The sequence below is a fragment of the Argopecten irradians genome, chromosome 1 (assembly GCF_041381155.1).
Source record: "Argopecten irradians isolate NY chromosome 1, Ai_NY, whole genome shotgun sequence".
In the NCBI taxonomy this organism is placed as follows: domain Eukaryota; kingdom Metazoa; phylum Mollusca; class Bivalvia; order Pectinida; family Pectinidae; genus Argopecten; species Argopecten irradians.
The window spans coordinates 68,278,778-68,303,108 of record NC_091134.1 but is presented as its reverse complement, the minus strand read 5'-3'; the positions used below and the strand labels follow the sequence as shown (position 1 = coordinate 68,303,108).

Sequence of the window (24,331 nt, the reverse complement as noted above, 5' to 3'; positions counted from 1 at the left end):
GAAAAAAGTTGGAGAAAAAATGAATAATAAAAAAAAATCTAAAAATAGTCACTTTTGGTAAACTTCGACCTCATAGCGAGCTTTTTAACGAGACATATTTTGTGGAAACATGTCATGGGTAAAAGTTAGATATGTTCATTCCCTACAATAAAATACCTTCAGATTTGAAATAGCTTTCATACTTTTTGAGTTATAGCAGTTTTTGTGTTTTAAGGTTTTACGTCATGGCGGCCATTTTGGATTTTTTGACCTACTTAATTTTGTTCATGGATCACCTTCAGATGTTTGGTTTAAACATACTGAAATCATTTTTATCCTATGTCTTACCGTTTGACCGATAGAGCGTTCACAAAACTGGAAGAAGAATAATAATAATAAGAATAATAACTAGAAATTGTCACCGGGACAATTTGACGGGCTTTTCACCTAAAAGCTACTTCGTTCAAGGTCATTTATAAAACACTTGGTAGCGCTTAGTTTCAACGTACCAAAAGTCCAATACCAGGTCTTAGGCCTTTCAGAACTTTACAATAAGTCATTTGAAGATTTTAGGATTGTTAGCCCGAGTGCCCTTTGATATAGGTCAAGGTCAATCACATTAACAAACTTGGTAGGCATTTATGTCAGCATGCTTCATGCTTAATATTAGGTCTCTAGGCCTTCTAGAAATTGAGAAGAAGATTTTTTAATGATTTTGTCGAAAAATTGCATTTTTGAACTTTGTCCCTTATTTCCAACCGGAAGTTGACGTTTTACAGAAAAGTTGTAAGAAATGAATTGTTTCATTTTCGATTCTACATAACATATCCAAAAATGAAAGTAATTGGCTTTGTGGTTAACGAGCTACGGCTGTCTCAATGAGCTGAATTTTCACAGGATCATTTTCATAACTCTACAATCACACGCACTCTGTGACCTTGGATGAAGGTCAAGCTCGTTTTTTTTTCAAACCCGATAGTCAAGTACCTAAGCTTACTTCATGCAAAACATGAAGCCTCTATACTATGTAGAACTTGAGAAGAAGATTTTTTCGTGATTTTCACCGAAAACGGCGATTTTGCACTATGAGTCAATAAACAACCGGAAGTTGACATTTTAGAGAAAAATGTACAATTACAAAGTTTCTCAGTATGCTATTCTACATAACATATAAAAAATGAAAGAAATTGGCTCAGTGGTTAACGAGTTATGGCTGTCTAGGTTAAACCGGAAGTGACGTCATTGCGGCCATATTTGAATTTGAATCAACACCATATTAACAAGAATTAGTCACGGTAATCAGTTGAAGATCTTGTGTGAGTTTGGGCTTGATCGGACTGGTGGAAATCAGAGGAGATGTTTAAAATATAATTGTCGAAATTTGCAAAAAAATCTTAGTTAAATATTAATTACGTCATAAAAAATTAATTAGTGGACCAATTTGATTTTTGAAGACATCCAAACCTTCAAAATGACATCCGAAATCGATGTATTGAAAAAAGTTGGAGAAAAAATGAATAATAAAAAAAAATCTAAAAATAGTCACTTTTGGTAAACTTTGACCTAATAGCGAGCTTTTTAACGAGACATATTTTGTGGAAACATGTCATGGGTAAAAGTTAGATATGTTCATTCCCTACAATAAAATACCTTCAGATTTGAAAAAGCTTTCATACTTTTTGAGTTATAGCATTTTTTGTGTTTTAAGGTTTTACGTCATGGCGGCCATTTTGGATTTTTTGACCTACTTAATTTTGTTCATGGAACACCTTCAGATGCATGGTTTAAACATACTGAAATCATTTTTATCCTATGTCTTACCGTTTGACCGATAGAGCGTTCACAAAAACAGGAGAAGAATAATAAATAATAATAATAATAAGAATAAGAAACTTAACGAAAACAATAGGTCTTTTCACAAATAGTGAAAAGCCCTAATAAAAACTTAACAAACAATAGGTCTTTTCACCAAAAAGTGAAAAGCCCTAATAAGAAACTTAACGAAAACAATAGGTCTTTTCACCAAAAAGTGAAAAGCCCTAATAAGAATAAGAAACTTAACGAAAACAATAGGTCTTTTCACCAAAAAGTGAAAAAGTGAAGGTGTTCTACAATCACACGCACTCTGTGACCTTGGATGAAGGTCAAACTCGTTTATTTTTTCAAACCCGATAGTCAACTACCTAAGCTTACTTCATGCAAAACATCAAGGCTCTATACCATGTAGAACTTGACAAGAAGATTTTTTCGTAATTTTCACCGAAAACGGCGATTTTGCAGTATGAGTCAATAAACAACCGGAAGTTGACATTTTAGAGAAAAATGTACAATTACAAAGGTTCTCAGTATGCTATTCTACATAACATATAAAAAAATGAAAGAAATTGGCTCAGTGGTTAACGAGTTATGGCTGTCTAGGTTAAACCGGAAGTGACGTCATTGCGGCCATATTTGAATTTGAATCAACACCATATTAACAAGAATTAGTCACGGTAATAAGTGGAAGATCTTGTGTGAGTTTGGGCTTGATCGGACTGGTGAAATCAGAGGAGATGTTTAAAATATAATTGTCGAAATTTGCAAAAAAAAATCTTAGTTAAATATTAATTACGTCATAAAAAATTAATAAGTGGACCAATTTTATTTTTGAAGACATCCAAACCTTCAAAATGACATCCTGAATCGATGTATTGAAAAAAGTTGGGGGGAAAATGAATAATAAAAAAAAATCTAAAAATAGTCATTTTTGGTAAACTTTGACCTAATAGCGAGCTTTTTAACGAGACATATTTTGTCGAAAAATGTCATGGGTAAAAGTTAGATATGTTCATTCCCTACAATAAAATATCTTCGGATTTGAAATAGCTTTCATACTTTTCGAATTATAGCAGAGTTTGTGTTTTTAGGTTTTACGTCATGGCGGCCATTTTGGAATTTTTGACCTACTTAATTTTGTTCATGGAACACCTTCAGATACATGGTTTAAACATACTGAAATCATTTTTATCCTATGTCTTACCGTTTGACCGATAGAGCGTTCACAAAAACAGGAAGAAGAATAATAATAATAATAAGAATAACTAGAAATTGTCACCGGGACAATTTGACGGGCTTTTCACCTAAAAGCTACTCCGTTCAAGGTCATTCATAACACACTTGGTAGCGCTTAGTTTCAACGTACCAAAAGTCCAATACCAGGCCGTAGGCCTTTCAGAACTTTACAATAAGTCATTTGAAGATTTTAGGATTGTTAGCCCGAGTGCCCTTTGATATAGGTCAAGGTCAATCACATTAAAAAACTTGGTAGACATCGATATCAGCATGCTTCATGCTTAAAATTAGGTCTCTATGCCTTCTAGAAATTGACAAGAAGATTTTTTAATGATTTTGTCGAAAAATTGCATTTTTGAACTTTGTCCCTTATTTCCAACCGGAAGTTGACGTTTTACAGAAAACTGGTTGTTTCATTTTTGATTCTTCATAACATATCCAAAAATGAAAGGAATTGGCTGTGTGGTTAACCGGCTACGGCTGTCTCAATGAGCTGAATTTTCACAGGATTATTTTCATAACTCTACAATCAAACGCACTCTGTGACCTTGGATGATGGTCAAGCTCGTTTATTTTTTTCAAATCCGGTAGTCAACTACCTAAGCTTACTTCATGCAAAACATGAAGCCTCTATACCATGTAGAACTTGACAAGAAGATTTTTTCGTGATTTTCACCGAAAACGGCGATTTTGCACTATGAGTCAATAAACAACCGGAAGTTGACATTTTAGAGAAAAATGTACAATTACAAAGTTTCTCAGTATACTATTCTACACAACATATAAAAAACTGAAAGAAATTGGCTCAGTGGTTAACGAGTTATGGCTGTCTAGGTTAAACCGGAAGTGACGTCATTGCGGCCATATTTGAATTTGAATCAACACCATATTAACAAGAATTAGTCACGGTAATCAGTTGAAGATCTTGTGTGAGTTTGGGCTTGATTGGTCTGGTGGAATCAGAGGAGATGTTTAAAATATAATTGTCGAAATTTGCAAAAAAATCTTAGTTAAATATTAATTACGTCATAAAAAATTAATTAGTGGACCAATTTGATTTTTGAAGACATCCAAACCTTCAAAATGACATCCGGAGTCGATGTATTGAAAAAAGTTGGAGAAAAAACGAATAATAAAAAAAAATCTAAAAATAGTCACTTTTGGTAAACTTCGACCTCATAGCGAGCTTTTTAACGAGACATATTTTGTGGAAACATGTCATGGGTAAAAGTTAGATATGTTCATTCCCTACAATAACATACCTTCAGATTTGAAAAAGCTTGCATACTTTTTGAGTTATAGCATTTTTTGTGTTTTAAGGTTTTACGTCATGGCGGCCATTTTGGATTTTTTGACCTACTTAATTTTGTTCATGGATCACCTTCAGATGTTTGGTTTAAACATACTGAAATCATTTTTATCCTATGTCTTACCGTTTGACCGATAGAGCGTTCACAAAACTGGAAGAAGAATAATAATAATAAGAATAATAATAATAAGAATAAGAAACTTAACGAAAACAATAGGTCTTTTCACAAATAGTGAAAAGCCCTAATAAGAATAAGAAACTTAACGAAAACAATAGGTCTTTTCACCAAAAAGTGAAAAGCCCTAATAAGAATAAGAAACTTAACGAAAACAATAGGTCTTTTCACCAAAAAGTGAAAAGCCCTAATAAAAGCGTCGAAATCAGACTCGGATTTGACGTTTGAATGGTCTACCGAGACCATCGTGCGATATCATATATTTTGATTATAACATTATATTTACACTTGCTAGGCTTGGTCACTATACGCTAATACTAGCCGATTTTGTTTACCATAACTGCATGGTAACATTGAACTTTGAACTTGCGTAAGGAAATGTTCTGTGCAACGTAAAAGGACTACTTTTTTTAAAAGAAACACATGGCTTTGTTTACATTTTGACGAAACATTACGTGTATATTGTTGTTTTTCATAGAATTTTGGAAAAATGTAAACAATATATACATGTTTTATATTTATATATGATTCAAACAATTTTTAAATTAACAATTGTATAAAGAAACGGAAAAATATCCCGACCGGGGCGACGTGCTTTCATTTTTGTTAAAAATGATGGGTGTCAAATGTAAACATTACCTCTGTGCCTATGTTCGTCCTACGATCGAGCCTTTGGGGTGGACGGGTGTGAGACCCTCTGATAGAGGTCAGTTATAAACATATCCTCTTGTCTTTGCTCTTTGAGTATTTAATCATGTGTATTATAAAACATGCACCGCTAATAATCCACGTGTTGACAGTTTCGCGTCACCACAAATACATTGTATCCATCGAACACAAGTGAATTTGTTTCATCTATCGATGGCGATATGGATCTAAACGTAGATTACATAATCACATGGCTCCCAAGGATGTAATATCGTCAAGTCAGACGACATCTCAAACACATTGAGCTACTTGAAAATCGGTGTTTTCACAACTTCCGCAAACTAAAGTGTGTAAGCGTGCGTCAGCTTCGCCTCGCTGCACAATAACGGTCACCGAGTTCACACATGTGGCCGTGTACAAATTCTTTATGTTATTACGCTATATATTAACTTTTAGCAAAATTGAATATATATTTAAAGTTCTGATCTGATTAAATAAAATTATCTCTGAAATTTACTTTGTTTGTCATGTTTATTTTACACTAAAATATTGAACTTTTTTGTCGTCGCGGATGAATAATTCTACCTTACGTGAAGCGTCATCATTCGCTGTTCAATTGAGTAAGCTCCTCCCACTTTTGACCGACTTTTATTGAATAATTACGTCACTTTCAAATGACGATTTTATTGCATAAAATATAAATAAAAAGTCGTGTGAGTGTAAATATAGGGATTGGATTTCGTTTTTATGTTAACCATGCTTGTATGGAGCAATTCCTCTAAGAATATATTCAATATGGGGCGCTAACGCGCCCCATAGAATATATTCTTAGAGGAATTGCTCCATACAAGCATGGTTAACATAAAAACGAAATCCAATCCCTATATGATGTCATTTTTAGCCGTAATATCACAATAGTGTCGTTACACACATGTGTCGTACGATATCTATGACACACCCATGAGTATGACATGACTAATCGGGCAAGATATGTCATAAAGACAATGGTATACATCAATATCCCAGATAAGAACAGTTATTTACAGACACATGTGTGGCAAAAATCAATACATACCAGATATACCAGATATGTCATAAAGACAATGGTATACATCAATATCCCAGATAAGAACAATTATTTACAGACACATGTGTGGCAAAAATCAATATATACCAGATATTCCAGATATGTCATAAAGACAATGGTATACATCAATATCCCAGATAAGAACAGTTATTTACAGACACATGTGTGGCAAAAATCAATATAAAGACAATGGTATACATCAATATCCCAGATAAGAACAGTTATTTACAGACACATGTGTGGCAAAAATCAATATATACCAGATATACCAGATATGTCATAAAGACAATGGTATACATCAATATCCCAGATAAGAACAGTTATTTACAGACACATGTGTGGCAAAAATCAATATATACCAGATATTCCAGATATGTCATAAAGACAATGGTGTACATCAATATCCCAGATAAGAACAGTTATTTACAGACACATGTGTGGCAAAAATCAATATATACCAGATATTCCAGATATGTCATAAAGACAATGGTATACATCAATATCCCAGATAAGAACAGTTATTTACAGACACATGTGTGGCAAAAATCAATATATACCAGATATACCAGATATGTCATAAAGACAATGGTATACATCAATATCCCAGATAAGAACAGTTATTTACAGACACATGTGTGGCAAAAATCAATATATACCAGATATTCCAGATATGTCATAAAGACAATGGTATACATCAATATCCCAGATAAGAACAGTTATTTACAGACACACATGTGTGGCAAAAATCAATACATACCAGATATATCAGATATGTCATAAAGACAATGGTATACATCAATATCCCAGATAAGAACAGTTATTTACAGACACATGTGTGGCAAAAATCAATATATACCAGATATTCCAGATATGTCATAAAGACAATGGTATACATCAATATCCCAGATAAGAACAGTTATTTACAGACACATGTGTGGCAAAAATCAATACATACCAGATATACCAGATATGTCATAAAGACAATGGTATACATCAATATCCCAGATAAGAACAGTTATTTACAGACACATGTGTGGCAAAAATCAATATATACCAGATATTCCAGATATGTCATAAAGACAATGGTATACATCAATATCCCAGATAAGAACAGTTATTTACAGACACATGTGTGGCAAAAATCAATACATACCAGATATACCAGATATGTCATAAAGACAATGGTATACATCAATATCCCAGATAAGAACAGTTATTTACAGACACATGTGTGGCAAATGTCAATATATACCAGATATTCCAGATATGTCATAAAGACAATGGTATACATCAATATCCCAGATAAGAACAGCTATTTACAGACACATGTATGGCAAAAATCAATATATACCAGATATACCAGATATGTCATAAAGACAATGGTATACATCAATATCCCAGATAAGAACAGTTATTTACAGACACATGTGTGGCAAAAATCAATATATACCAGATATACCAGATTTCGGTCTATTTTAAGCAAAGCTTCTTGACCACCTAAATCTATAGTCTGTAAATAATCATAATTATATTTGTTTACGTTTTGATTCCTAAGACTTGTCCTGAGAGTAAGGTTAGAAATGAAATAATAATTTCGCTTGTTTGTCTTTTGATTCCTAAGACGTGTCCTGAGAGTAAGGTTAGAAATGAAATAATGATTTCGCTTGTTTGTCTTTTGATTCCTAAGACGTGTCCTGAGAGTAAGGTTAGAAATGAAATAATAATTTCGCTTGTTTGTCTTTTGATTCCTAAGACGTGTCCTGAGAGTAAGGTTAGAAATGAAATAATGATTTCGCTTGTTTGTCTTTTGATTCCTAAGACGTGTCCTGAGAGTAAGGTTAGAAATGAAATAATGATTTCGCTTGTTTGTCTTTTGATTCCTAAGACGTGTCCTGAGAGTAAGGTTAGAAATGAAATAATGATTTCGCTTGTTTGTCTTTTGATTCCTAAGACGTGTCCTGAGAGTAAGGTTAGAAATGAAATAATGATTTCGCTTGTTTGTCTTTTGATTCCTAAGACGTGTCCTGAGAGTAAGGTTAGAAATGAAATAATAATTTCGCTTGTTTGTCTTTTGATTCCTAAGACGTGTCCTGAGAATAAGGTTAGAAATGAAATAATGATTTCGCTTGTTTCTCTTTTGATTCCTAAGACGTGTCCTGAGAGTAAGGTTAGAAATGAAATAATGATTTCGCTTGTTTGTCTTTTGATTCCTAAGACGTGTCCTGAGAGTAAGGTTAGAAATGAAATAATAATTTCGCTTGTTTGTCTTTTGATTCCTAAGACGTGTCCTCAGAATAAGGTTAGAAATGAAATAATGATTTCGCTTGTTTGTCTTTTGATTCCTAAGACGTGTCCTGAGGGTAAGGTGACTTAACTGCTGATTTACTACCATCAACATTAGTGCTGGCTACCACTTGGCGTACAAACGTATTCAAGTGTTTGAATTGGCAAAGAAAAATAGTAAGAACAGCTTATCTGAGGGCTAATAAATTAAATACACTTATTGACAAAACAGATGGACATTTCAGACTAATATTGACCTTGCTGAGATCATTATCAAAGTGTATTGATCTTTAGCGTTTACTTGACTAACACCTTTGTAAACGTATGTGTACCGTTACCTGTCATTAACGACATAGCCGCTATAACGCCAGGCTGCTAATATGTTATAATCATGTCACACCTTAAAGGATCTGGGTGAGGTCAGCCTGACCAACTTCTCTACCTTAGAAACCAACAACAACAACAACAGCGTAAAGACATAAATTTAATCTCCAAAAATCTATTACAACTAACATCACAGAATTCTGAGAAATAATGATGATTAGTATGTATTATACAGTCATATCGAGTTATCCACTCTCACACTCACTCTTCAATTATGAGATATATTGAAGTTTATTTTGTTATTCATCACAATTTTGTAAACCTAGTTGCAGAAGATCATTAGGGTAAATAGGAAAAAAAACCGTTTTGCGGTAAGAATAAAAAAAATCACGCATTAAAAAGTAAACATTCCGAGATGTTAACAGGAAATTTCGAAGTTGAAAACTCCGCTTTTATAAAACGATACTTCGTTTCTTCATTATGGATACTTCGTGCGAACACCATAGTGATAAGGGAACGTTTGGCACATTCTTTTGTTCAGTTTTATCATAAAAGGAATAACTTTTAAAGCTATATATGCCGTAACTTGGCGAATAATTTGACATATCTTATCTTCATTGATCTTTTGAAAACCAAAAGGGTTAATAATTAAGCTGTGGTAATCATTCAAATGGCTTCAGATGCCTTAAAAACGTTAGATAAAAGACAGAAGTTATGTACTGTAAAATTGTTGTTTTCTATGACTTATGTATGTTTAGATGGAAACATACCAGCAGAAATTACTTAACAATTATTCATAACACTGTAATAGTGTGAAAAGAAATTGTAGACCACACTTTGGATTCATGGTCTGACCGTATGTACTCTTTTCACATCACTATATAACCTAAGCATTGGAGGTACTTTGATTTTCAAAATTTCGGTGATGTTTGGTGATGAATAACACATCAAAAACTTATCTTGATTCGTTAGTATAAAAAAATACGGCACAAATAACTTTAAGTTAACGTTTTTCATTTATTAGCTATTTGAGCTAAATAATGGGAAACACACTGTAATTTATATTACTTGAGTTCATTGCATGCTCTTCCATTTACGACGTAACCATGACCAGAACGTTAACCCTTCAACTGACATAACACAGGGACCAGGGCATAAACACCAGTGGGGAATCGGTGTCTAAGGTCTTTATATAACTTATTGGTGTTAATTTTGGTTCTAAAATACAAAAAAAAAAACCAAAACCATGCATTCAAAACGATAGAAAGTTATAATAATGATTATGGAGCCTCGGTCTGATAAGCCCACAATCTAATTCCACTTTGTAGAACCTCGTGATTACTCTACAGAATCCGATTTCACAGGAGAAGACATTTGTGTTCCGATCTACTGCTTATGTTCCAGAGAGTATAACATGGTGGGCTTAGTTCGTTGCAGTATGATACAGTGTGTGTGTTCGTGTCAGCTATAGCCTTACACCTGCTCCTTTACCTCCGCAATGTTTGTATCTCCGTTCATTGACCATGAGTTTGTGATGGTCTGTAGAATGTTGTTTCGTGAATGAAGACGCCGCAGTCTCTCCTGACGGATTAACTCTACAGGGTCTGTGCTTTGCTCTTCCACCAGTTTGTTAAGGGCGCGCTTCCGCGCCATTTTTGAGAACGCTAGCGCCGCTTTTACTACTGCTGTAACTGTCACCATTTTTTTCTGTGGAACTGGCGCAGTATCGGCGGCTACATATTGGCGCCATTTACTTGGACGGCGCTGACCGTCTGAGCCGATAGAGTAGATGTCACTCATACTGCTGTACATGCCTGACAGACGGTCAGACTGAGATAGGCTGCTTGTTGAACTCGGACGACGCTGTCGTGATGTCAGCCGAGACGACGAACTGAGAGTTGTAGACAACATGTCAGTGTTCTGAGTAGGATTTGTATTATTTAACCCTTGTTCATCAATAGTAAGGACTTTGTCCTCGGCGATCCCTGTAAGAACACGGCCAGTCAGTCGCTGTTGTTTCGGAAATCTACCATTCACCATGTCACTCGACAAATGCCCTGTTAGCTTATCCTGACTATTCTCAGGATCAGCTTTAGGACCGGTATTAGTTTTGATGATTTCACTAAACGTTTGTTCGACCTCCTCACTTTCTGTATCGTCGACGCTTTTATTTTCATTGACGTCTGTCCCGTCTACGTCATTAGGGTTTAGATTTTCTGAATTTCTAAGTTCAATTAGAGTTTCTCCATTTGATCTTTCTGACCCTTGCTGTTCATCCCCGTCTTTGTTGTATGGGTCTTCTCCTTCATCATAAATGATTGTGATGGACGAATTGATATAAGTTCCCTTTAGCTTGTCTTCTACCTCGGGCATAAGAGCTCGCATGCGATCTGATATAGTTCGTGGACTAGGATTTGAAGTAGAACTTCCTATATCGCTTTCACATTCAGACATATTATCGTTATGAGCATGCTCAGACGTATCCATAATATCATTCGAGGGAATGTCCTCATGCAGCTGTTCTCGTAAAGGAGATGACATAGTCATAAAATTATCAACAAGTAGTTTGGTAGGTTTTGGAATTGTTTCATTTTCCAAAGTTATTGTCTGTTTTTCATTAGCCTGTGCCTTCGAAAAGGCTGTGGCTGGTCTCTTTGGAATGCCTCGGGAAGTTTTCCTCTTTGTTTGTGATGTGAACGAAGCAGTGTGTGGTCTGAATCGCAAGCGTTTCTTTTCTTCGTTACCTAGGTCGCTGTCGGACCGCACCTGGCGGGTCGCCTTCAGTTTCATAACGTCGGACGTGGATGGGATTCGCGTTTGATGGATAGAATCCTTATACTGTTGGAATATCTGTTTCTCCAGTTCCAGTGGGTCTAGGTTCAACAAACTCTCCGAAGCCTGCTGTCCGTTCATAAACACATCATCGTCCAGTACCTTTACCTCCGTATAGCCTCCGACTGAGGACGTCGAGTAGTTATAATGTTTTGCACTTTGTGCCCTCTTAGGGAGTTTATGATCTTCAGAATGGCGCCTGTGTTTACCACTGGCTTTCGCCAGTTCCCATGCAGAGTGATGCATAAATTTCTCCATTTGTTTTTCATTTTCCCGCCATTCTAACAGTCTTCGCTCACTGAGGCGGAGTCCCATGCGATAGTTGGGGGCGCTCTGATAGCCCGTATCATTTTCATCACGGGGCGGAACTCCCTGGTCACTCACACCGGAAGTACGACGTACTAATGTCAGATCCTTCACAACGGCTCTTTTTTCTCGGTCTATATCGTGTGTAAGATACATTTGTTCCCTGTCCATATTTTTCAGTAACATATCTAAGCGAGACTTTTCCATTCGGTTCTTCCGGTCGGCCCAGAAAAGCTTCTCGTTTGATGCAGAGGTAGGCATGATTGTTTTCTGAAATAAAATACATTGATTTCATAAGTAAATGTACATAAGATATCTTGAAAATGCAATATAAATCTTCTCCGCATAGTGGCTTCATTTATAAATGTTGTGTGCCGTTAAAAGGTTTTGAAATATTGAACTGTGACCACATGCATTAACTATTTTTTCGTCCTTTGGCTGAATTATGAAATGTTCATATGCGTTTGTAATTATTGTACTTATAATAAATATGCAGGTATTGACAGAGCGCCGTGTTAACAGTTCGCCAACACGCGACCTAACACATATCTATAAAGGAATCGGAAATGACATTTATTCGAAAGCTTCACAAAACACAAAAAATCCGTCTCATTATTCAGTTCTATTTTCAATAACTTCACCTTGAGCAGAAAGATTTCAGACTTTAGATCTCGGTCAACACTGCGATTAACCAGCACCAAAATTCGATTATCACCAATGCCAACACATCCCATAGGTTTGATTAATGCTGCAGTTCATCTCAACACTGATTGTATACCAGGTTGTGATCTGAAGTGTTTTATTATCCGTTAAAAATCATTTTCATTTAGTTGGTGGTGTGTATTATGTCCATGCATACACAAGCTACAAGTAAAAAACGTTTATAGTTGTTCCTTTACAACTAGCCATATCCCATGTTCCGTACAAAATACAATGTAATTGGTGCTGTATTAATTATACCTTTGTTTTACGGATTTAAACAAGATGCTGAAGTAGGTTGTTAAATATAACAACCTAACAGACACTTGGTTAACGATCAATATTGTACCTCACAGCTTATCACAATGCTACAGCTCATTAATCCGTCATCATCTTTATCAAGCTTCATAAACACGACGCTAACGCTTTGGGAGTACTATAGAAGGAATCATGCTCCATGGCCCCAAATATTGGCCAGGATTCTACATTATTTACCTTAAGCTAATCAATCCCAGCTATATCAAAGTCTAAAGGGTAAAAAGGACTGACCTTGTTTAAATAACGAATAGAAACATTGCAGCAAAATAATGAAAGCTTTATCGATATCAAAATGATAGTAGCATGTAATTTATGTACTGCCTGTAGAAATGATGTTTTGTATATTTTCTTCAAGGTCCAGTCATGTTACTTTGTGTCAAAGAAAGACGTATTTTTAATGTAATATCCCTACGCGGTTTTATGTTACGGTGAATCTAACTTCAGTGGTAAATGACGGGAATTTTCCGATTCTCAATTTGTTTTGATATATACGTTTACCGATATAGACTATTTTCTTTATCAATAAAGATTATACCTAGCAAGACAAAGAATATATAGCTGTACATAGCTATAAGCAAACTAGAGACCGACGGCGGATTTTCTTTCCTATAATAAGGTAGTTTCATTTCATGTTTAGATTATCACCGTCAAGGTGAGTTATGTAATTGAGAAAGAATGTCAATTAAATCATATATAACATATGTTTTCGTACGTTATGTAGTATTCTTTTTTTTTTCTTACGGTTTTGAAAGGATTCTTTGAATGCGTCTGCTATAAATGGATTGGCAAATTTCGGAGTTGTAGTTGTTGGTATAAAGATTTTAAGTATCTGATATTAGTAGAGCAAGTCAATCTAACGTTTTAAATGTCGTATTGATACACGTCACTGTCATTAAAGGGGGATTCAGAAAGGATCAACATAGAGGATCAATGTAGTGACAGTCTGGCCTGGTAAGGTTATTTAAATGTCCTCATTATATCTTCCATTATGTTGGAAACGGACGAAGAATGAATGTATTATACCTGTATCGTTGTTGGTACGTTCTAAAAGCAGAACATGTTGCGGCGTTAATCTGTATCATATACAACAGACACGGAAACATGTCAGACAGAAATAGTAGTTGGCTTTGAATGACCAAATAAATCCCCAGATCAACACCAATAAACAAAGCGGATTGAAGATTTTCTTGGTTTAGCATTCGTAATAACACATATTTGTTATTTATTTATCTATTTTAGTGTGACCGAGTTTGGCAGATTTCGCGATAACTTTAATTCTAATCTCCTCTTATCCTATCATGGAACAGACAGATATACCTTTCAAAGAGTGTATCTATAAAGAGATTCCATTTTGTCTGACATTATCTAATATTTTAATGAGATAACAAGCATCATGCCGATAGATTCTGATACAAAGAGACGACCATTTTACGGGTATCTAAACAATGTCCCTAACAAATAGACGCACGACAATTAGACCGGACGCATGTATTATTGTCTATATTTGACTATCTAATGATGTTTATGGAAATCAATATTATACCAGATAAAATGCATTGTGATATGTTTAAAACAGTTTTGAGTTCAATATCATTTGAATGGCGTACTAGTGTTGCTATGTAGTGTTGCTTCCGTTTGATTTGACGACACAAAGCATCCTCTATCATAATTACACATGAAGGCCCGGGTTCGATTTCAAATACGTAATTTCGACATACAATGTAAACTTACTAAACACGTTTAATGACGTTTTATTGTAATCGACATCCGACGCTGTTTTCGTTACTGAATGATGGAATCTTTTGAAGAATTGATGTTCCAAACTGAAACCTTAGTAGCTCCAAACCAAAATGAATGTAAGAAATCAATGGAGTGTATTGTGTTGATAGTTTTATTGAACACACTGAAATATCAGGTATGGTATACAAGGACATCGATACAATGTGAAAAGTCATAGTAGCCAGAAACAAATCTTCTTTGTCCTAACTAGAATGGTTAATGTGTTGAGAAGAAAACTGTGTAAGACAATGATGTTCACTAGGTTAAATTCATTGTTATATGAATATTTACTGATGTTTACCAGGTTAAATTCATTGTCATATGAATATTTACTGATGTTAACCAGGTTAGATTCCTTGTTATATGAATATTTACTGATGTTTACCAGATTAGATTCCTTGTTATATGAATATTTACTGATGTTTACCAGATTAGATTCATTGTTATATGAATATTTACTGATGTTTACCAGGTTAAATTCATTGTTATGTGAATATTTACTGATGTTTACCAGGTTACATTCATTGTTATATGATTATTTACTGATGTTTACCAGGTTAAATTCATTATTTTATGAATATTTACTGATGTTATCCAGGTTAGATTCATTGTTATATGAATATTTACTGATGTTGACCAGGTTAGACTCCTTGTTATATGAATATTAACTGATGTTGACCAGGTTAGATTACTTGTTATATGAATATATACTGAAGTTTACCAGGTTAGATTCCTTGTTATATGAATATTTACTGATGTTGACCAGGTTAAATTACTTGTTATATGAATATTATACTGATGTTGACCAGGTAAGATTCATTGTTATATGAATATTTACTGATGTTGACCAGGTTAGATTCATTGTTATATGAATATTTACTGATGTTTACCAGGTTACATTCATTGTTATATGAATATTTACTGATGTTTACCAGGTTAAATTCATTGTTATATGAATATTTACTGATGTTTACCAGGTTAGATTCATTGTTATATGAATATTTACTGATGTTGACCAGGTTAGATTCATTGTTATATGAATATTTACTGATGTTTACCAGGTTAGATTCATTTTTATATGAATATTTACTGATGTTTACCAGGTTAGATTCATTGTTATATGAATATTTACTGATGTTGACCAGGTTAGATTCCTTGTTATATGAATATTTTACTGATGTTGACCAGGTTAGATTCCTTGTTATATGAATATTTACTGATGTTGACCAGGTTAGATTCCTTGTTATATATGAATATTTACTGATGTTTACCAGGTTAAATTCATTGTTATATGAATATTTACTGATGTTTACCAGGTTAGATTCATTGTTATATGAATATTTACTGATGTTTACCAGGTTAGATTCCTTGTTATATGAATATTTACTGATGTTGACCAGGTTAGATTCCTTGTTATATGAATATTTACTGATGTTTACCAGGTTAAATTCATTGTTATATGAATATTTACTGATGTTAACCAGGTTAGATTCATTGTTATATGAATATTTACTGATGTTTACCAGGTTACATTCATTGTTATATGAATATTTACTGATGTTTACCAGGTTAGATTCATTGTTATATGAATATTTACTGATGTTGACCAGGTTAGACTCATTGTTATATGAATATTTACTGATGTTTACCAGGTTAGATTCATTGTTATATGAATATTTACTGATGTTTACCAGGTTAGATTCATTGTTATATGAATATTTACTGATGTTGACCAGGTTAAATTCATTGTTATATGAATATTTACTGATGTTTACCAGGTTAGATTCATTGTTATATGAATATTTACTGATGTTTACCAGGTTAAATTCATTGTTATATGAATATTTACTGATGTTTACCAGGTTAGATTCATTGTTATATGAATATTTACTGATGTTGACCAGGTTAGACTCATTGTTATATGAATATTTACTGATGTTGACCAGGTTAGATTCCTTGTTATATGAATATTTACTGATGTTTACCAGGTTAGATTCCTTGTTATATGAATATTTACTGATGTTGACCAGGTTAGATTCCTTGTTATATGAATATTTACTGATGTTTACCAGGTTAGATTCCTTGTTATATGAATATTTACTGATGTTGACCAGGTTAGACCCATTGTTATATGAATATTTACTGATGTTGACCAGGTTAGATTCATTGTTATATGAATATTTACTGATGTTTACCAGGTTACATTCATTGTTATATGAATATTTACTGATGTTAACCAGGTTAAATTCATTGTTATGTGAATATTTACTGATGTTTACCAGGTTAAATTCATTGTTATATGAATATTTACTGATGTTTACCAGATTAGATTCATTGTTATATGAATATTTACTGATGTTTACCAGGTTAGATTCATTGTTATATGAATATTTACTGATGTTTACCAGATTAGATTCATTGTTATATGACTATTTACTGATGTTGACCAGGTTAGATTCATTGTTATATGACTATTTACTGATGTTTACCAGGTTAAATTCATTGTTATATGAATATTTACTGATGTTTACCAGGTTAGATTCATTGTTATATGAATATTTACTGATGTTTACCAGGTTAGATTCATTGTTATATGAATATTTACTGATGTTAACCAGGTTAGATTCCTTGTTATATGAATATTTACTGATGTTTACCAGGTAACATTCATTGTTTTATGAATATTTACTGATGTTAACCAGGTTACATTCATTTAAGGATTGATTGTCAATTTTGTTGCTTGCATTGACTGATGAAGAAAGTTAATCTCGTGCAAATGAAGTGAACTGCGAAGCAGTTCATGTAACATTTGCACGAGATTAACTTTCTTCATCAGTCAATGCAAGCAACAAAATTGATAATCAATCCTTACATTTACGTTAACCAATTTAAATATCCCGCTTTTGAAAAAAGTCAAATTATATGTATTCGGTATAAAATTATTATACAATTTGCAACATTGTACCAGTTATCGTACATGTATGTACAGCTACGGAACAGCCGCCAGTCAGTTCTTTTCGTCACCAAGGCAACATAAAAAGTAGTTCCGAAAATAACTTCATTCTTTGCGCGTTGTTACAATTAAAAACGGCGATTTTGAAATATTGTTTTTATGTACAAGAATTAATGGCTTAAATTTTATCATAAAAACATGATCATGTAGCTTCAAATAAAAAAATACTGCGCAGTACTAGCAGTGCAGTCAACGTGTAATCCGGTTGCTCGATTTAGCAGGGGTCCGGTTTTGAAGAAAATGACGATTGTGGTGAAAATGCTGAATAGTTGGTATCTAAACATAATCAAATCTTTTAAAAATCAATTGCGATTGTTGTGGAATGTACCTGAATGTTGTATTTCCGTCTGGTAATTGTTTGTAGCTGGCAGTTAAATGCTTATTAACTAAACCTGTTGTGAAATTCAACCCCTGTGTCTATGGTATGCGATGCAGTCCAAGAACCATGCTTCAGGGGCTCAATAAAACGTGTTAAAATGTGGGATTTAGTCGCAGATCACTGGAAGACTTGTGTGTTATTCTTGAAATGTGATAACTTCTCTGTCAACGGGAGTTTTAGGATTAAAATTCTGTATAAAGTAAGTAGAGAAACATTGATTTGAAATGTTGGTGGTTTCCAACGACCCTCGAATGCCGTGGGTTTTGACACTCGCAGAATCGTTTCGTTAGGCTTATGTCACTGAAATCAGCCTGTTTGGTATTTGAGCGTATTTTTATGGAATCTATCGTTTCTAAGCTTACATGTATGTCACCGTTTTACATATAGATCTATATATTGTACACATTATCCTAACTATTTGCGTTCGATTATGCCTACTTCGATGAGTGATGAACATCGCTGCGCTCAGTAGCCTATGTTCAGCATTTTCCGGGGCTTGAGCCTAAGTCATCGTTTCTTCAAAATACGTGTAAAATATCTGTAATATCATATTACTAACAATTTCTAATATCACTTTATCAAACATTTCTGTCTGTGTTTCTAAATGTACAGCGATAGGCCACATCCCAGAAAGTTCATTCAAAACTGAAGCGGCGTAAAACTAGGTTAAAATGTAAACAATGTCAAAATGTATTCTCACGCCGGTCAGAGGTCAGCGCGTGACCAAGCATCTTCATTGGGAAATGAAGTGATCGGAGTTTACTAGTTTCATTGAGGCGGAGCGAAGTGAAAATGTAAATATTGTTATATGAATATTAACTGATGTTTACCAGGTTAAATTCATTGTTATATGAATATTTACTGATGTTTACCAGGTTAGATTCCTTGTTATATGACTATTTACTGATGTTTACCAGGTTAGATTCATTGTTATATGAATATTTACTGATGTTTACCAGGTTAGACTCATTTTTATATGAATATTTACTGATGTTTACCAGGTTAGATTCCTTGTTATATGAATATTTACTGATGTTGACCAGGTTAAATTCATTGTTATATGAATATTTACTGATGTTGACCAGGTTAGTTTCATTGTTATATGACTATTTACTGATGTTTACCAGGTTAGATTCCTTGTTATATGAATATTTACTGATGTTGACCAGGTTAGTTTCATTGTTATATGACTATTTACTGATGTTGACCAGGTTAAATTCATTGTTATATGAATATTTACTGATGTTGACCAGGTTAGTTTCATTGTTATATGACTATTTATTGACGTTTACCAGGTTAAATTCATTGTTATATGGATATTTACTGATGTTAACCAGGTTAGATTCATTGTTATATGAATATTTACTGATGTTTACCAGGTTAGATTCCTTGTTATATAAATATTTGCTGATGTTTACCAGGTTAGATTCACTGTTTTATGAATATTTACTGATGTTTACCAGGTTAGATTCATTGTTATATGAATATTTACTGATGTTTACCAGGTTAGATTCATTGTTATATGAATATTTACTGATGTTGACCAGGTTAGATTCATTGTTATATGAATATTTACTGATGTTTACCAGGTTAAATTCATTGTTATATGAATATTTACTGATGTTTACCAGGTTAAATTCATTGTTACATCAATATTTACTGATGTTAACCAGGTTAGATTCCTTGTTATATGAATATTTACTGATGTTTACCAGGTTTAATTCATTGTTATATGACTATTTATGTTTACCAGGTTAGATTCTTGACGAATATTTACTGAGTTGACCAGTTAATTCATTGTTATATGAATATTTACTGATGTTGACCATGTTAGATTCATTGTTTTATGAATATTTACTGATGTTAACCAGATTAGATTCATTGTTATATGAATAATTACTGATGTTGACCAGGTTAGATTCATTGTTATATGAATATTTACTGATGTTTACCAGGTTAAATTCATTGTTATATGAATATTTACTGATGTTAACCAGGTTAGATTCATTGTTATATGAATATTTACTGATGTTTACCAGGTTAGATTCATTGTTATATGAATATTTACTGATGTTTACCAGGTTAGATTCATTGTTATATGAATATTTACTGATGTTTACCAGGTTAGATTCATTGTTATATGAATATTTACTGATGTTTACCAGGTTACATTCATTGTTATATGAATATTTACTGATGTTTACCAGGTTAAATTCATTGTCATATGAATATTTACTGATGTTGACCAGGTTAGATTCCTTGTTATATGACTATTTATTGACGTTTACCAGATTAGATTAATTGTTTTATGAATATTTACTGATTTTGACCAGGTTAGATTCATTGTTATATGAATATTTACTGATGTTTACCAGATTAGATTCATTGTTATATGAATATTTACTGATGTTTACCAGGTTAGATTCATTGTTATATGAATATTTACTGATGTTAACCAGGTTAGATTCCTTGTTATATGAATATTTACTGATGTTTACCAGATTAGATTCATTGTTATATGACTATTTACTGATGTTGACCAGGTTAGATTCATTGTTATATGACTATTTACTGATGTTTACCAGGTTAGATTCATTGTTATATGAATATTTACTGATGTTTACCAGATTAGATTCATTGTTATATGACTATTTACTGATGTTGACCAGGTTAGATTCATTGTTATATGACTATTTACTGATGTTTACCAGGTTAAATTCATTGTTATATGATTATATACTGATGTTTACCAGATTAGATTCATTGTTTAATGAATAATTACTGATGTTGACCAGGTTAGATTCATTGTTATATAAATATTTACTAATGTTTATAAGGTTAGATTAATTGTTATATGAATGTTTATCGCAAGACGTACTTGATCACCCTAACTTTGCAACAATTGAAACGACTGTTCTCATTCATCAAATTTCAATGTATAAATTATGATTTGATAATTTAGCCTTGATATCGTTGTATTGGATTATGTATCCTGAAGAGCATATAAAATTAATATGAACGAATGATAAAGGCTTTCTTAGGAAGCCGTGACGTCTAATGATCTGTTCAATTTACTCAGGGTCAACATTGCTATTTGCACACAGTGAGGAGGTGGCACTTCGTGGTAGTTATTACTGGAGGTGTCAGATTTTAATTCATTTTTGGTCCTAAATAGGAAGTTACACCGGGCAAATATTATGCGTAGATATTTAAAGAAACTAAATCAATAAAAGAAATGATCGGTTAAACCAATGCATATCTTAATTCCATTTTAACGACTTCTATAATGAGTTAAATAAAATGAGCTAGGCAGGATAGAGCCATAGAAGGGGTCCATCAGCAAGGCAAAACGTACAACATTTTTATCCAACGTAATCAGTATATTACCTTCGGTAATTATTTTTACTGTAATATGATTTCGTGTTAGAAAAAATTCATAGTCTTTATATACATAATCTGTATATCCTTGAGGTTCCCGAACAAGAAATTAAGGTCTACCTGTAGAGCAATATGAAAGAAAATATTCTGATAGTTTGAACATTCGAGACCACTAATTACAGCTCAGATTAAAACACTAAATTAGGTTAACAGATAGTTCTTAGTATGCGATAGGGCTACTTCATTAGGCACGACCATGTCTAGTTTAATGTAGTAATTATGGGTTATTGTAACACGTTATCGAATGACTATTTTGTGCATTCCGATATTTTATCTATTGTAGCTGTGTTTGGTGACGTAACGTTTGCAATAATCCAAGTCGACACCAAATCCTTGGATATAAAATTAGACCATAGGATCTTCTGTTGTCAGATGTGTTTAAGAACGAAATATTACGACTTAAAAGTAACGGAGATTCAATTCATCTTTAAACGTATTCATTATGAAAGCTCTTACAACGCTATTTTATAAAACAGCGACTGTACAGAATAAAACATACGGTGGTACGCATTATTATTGTGAAACTGATTATCTACATGTATTACTACGTAATAAGGTTTACATTTTAGACACTAGAATGGTTTGCACAAAAGATAAGCCAAGACAAAAGCTAACAAGTTTACCACCAAATATGGAAGGTATAGACAAAATCACAGATAAAATTATCAACATCAGCAGGGACAGGTAAAGGTATATAATTGATATGTTATTTTGTCTTTTGATAAATTCTGATGATGTCATTTGTTCATATTTTAACGTACAGTGTTAGGAGGAATAGAAATATTTTGGAGAAAAATACAGAATCCTCGTTAACCTATTTTGCAACACCAATCCTAGTTGTAAAATCTATTAAATTCTAAAGCTAATAAAGAAGTGACACCAAAGTTACAGAAACCATAGCCAAAAATAAATAATGATTAAATAAAACATACCCAATCAATAAACAAATAGTTCAACAACGCCAGATCATTCCAGTCCAGTATTACAGAGCCAATACCAAGTCGCTTTGAAAGAAGCATAAAGCAGAAAACACAATGTCAATAGTTCTAATATAGAAAATTAGCACTAATCAGTTTGGGAAATTATTCTGATAGTACAAAACATTACCAATGTAGGAACAAACAAAATGACACGAAAACCTACCAAATTCTTATAGTGAGAATACTAGTGATATAAGCATGAAGTTCCGATATACCAGGCCACACTAGAAATCATTTCAAAATCGCTAACTACACTAGGACATTGTGACGGCATCCTTTTATAAAGAAAATACTAAACGATACCAAACTTACTGCATATTATTTAAACCCATGGAATTATTTTTTGAATAATTCAAACATGGATACAGCGGATTTCACGTAGTAATCAAAAGTTAGTTCGATGGAATTTGTAGTACAACGCAGATAAATCATTGAAAAATTAGGAAACACTATACTTACAATCCTAGTGACTGTTACAATTTTTTCCGGATGTCATCTTCGATTGAACTGGTATCCATACTGGTGTATATTTCTTTTCCCATAAAATCAGTTCGTTTTTATGACTACACCATCTGGTCCGCACTTAGTGGGTCCAACATTGGGTTCGTCTGTTAATTAATCCTTTACTTAATGTCACCGTTATTTCGCCTGAAGCAGGTATCATTTATTTTTTCACTAGATATGCTCCATTTAAATTCTTTCAATGTCCCATTATGATTACAGACTATCCGCCACGACATTTACACCGCTTGTAACACACGACTCGCTATGACATGGCCCCATTGATCTGTGTTTAAACACCGGTAGACGTTGGTATGTAATGTTTTAATTGGTTGTACGTACCATATATATACGTACACACCACTTGATCACATAATTAAACAGCTCACCAATAGTTTCCCCATCGATAGAGAATTGTTCCGTCTTGTTTGTGTTTCTCTGTGTTGGTCACTCGTTAGAAGGGATATGCCCAAAGCTACCTGTCTAAATACTTCGTCAATATTTGTGAGCCGTTCAGTTTATAAATGTTCTAATATTCGATCAAATATTTTCAAAGACAGCAAGCATTGATTGTTGTAAAAAGTCCATTAGAAAGTACAATGTTTGTTATTGATGTCCATTCACACAGGGTACAATGGAGACGATCTGATACACATTAGGTGTCTTTTGTGTTCATCGCATTCTTTTAATGTTACACCCAATAAAACTTTTGATTTGGGTCATACAGTAGCGACCTGTAAAGTCCTAAGTAAAAGAAGAAGTAGTCCTGTACCTACCGCCGTATAAACTTAATATCTTGGGTAAATTATACTGAACAAAGAAGGCGAAAAGTATGGGGTAGAAGATTCATTTAAAATACGCTACTATACCTGAGCCCAAGTAACCGTTATTTCTTCATGGATTCCAACACACAACTCAGTGTTATCATGGGTTAAGTTATAGTTTTCATTAATAACTGGATGTGAAAGAGAAACTACAAGATATCAAAAGAAACGGAGAAAAGGCATATCATGTTTATCATACAGCTTTAATCAGCTTCCAGCTTCGATCACATGAAACTTGTCATTATCGGACCTGTTTACAATGGTAAGAAAGACATTCCTGTAGGGAAATCGTCTTCTGCTATTCCCCACCTTGTTCAATAATTAGTCTATCATCACTGTAACGTAAAAAAACAAATAATGGCATAATCATGTATGCTCTTATAGCCAAAGTTTTCGTTCATTGAAT

General features: G+C 33.4%; 1 protein-coding gene across 2 annotated transcripts; it reads right to left on the bottom strand.

Annotated features, from left to right (window-relative positions):
• Nucleotides 1-9,000: 9,000 nt before the first annotated feature.
• On the bottom strand, nt 9,001-23,550 carry LOC138306510 (uncharacterized). 2 transcript variants are annotated; one of them, XM_069246972.1, is made up of 2 exons: nt 23,060-23,550; nt 9,001-12,264 (listed from the first exon to the last, which is right to left on the bottom strand). In XM_069246972.1, exon 2 carries the CDS (start codon nt 12,253-12,255, stop codon nt 10,330-10,332), a length of 1,926 nt encoding a protein of 641 aa, XP_069103073.1. In that variant the 5' UTR covers nt 12,256-12,264; nt 23,060-23,550; the 3' UTR covers nt 9,001-10,329. The 2 variants fall into 2 exon arrangements, with proteins under 2 accessions (XP_069103073.1, XP_069103077.1); XM_069246976.1 differs by lacking the exon at nt 23,060-23,550 and adding an exon at nt 22,553-22,617.
• Nucleotides 23,551-24,331: the final 781 nt, after the last annotated feature.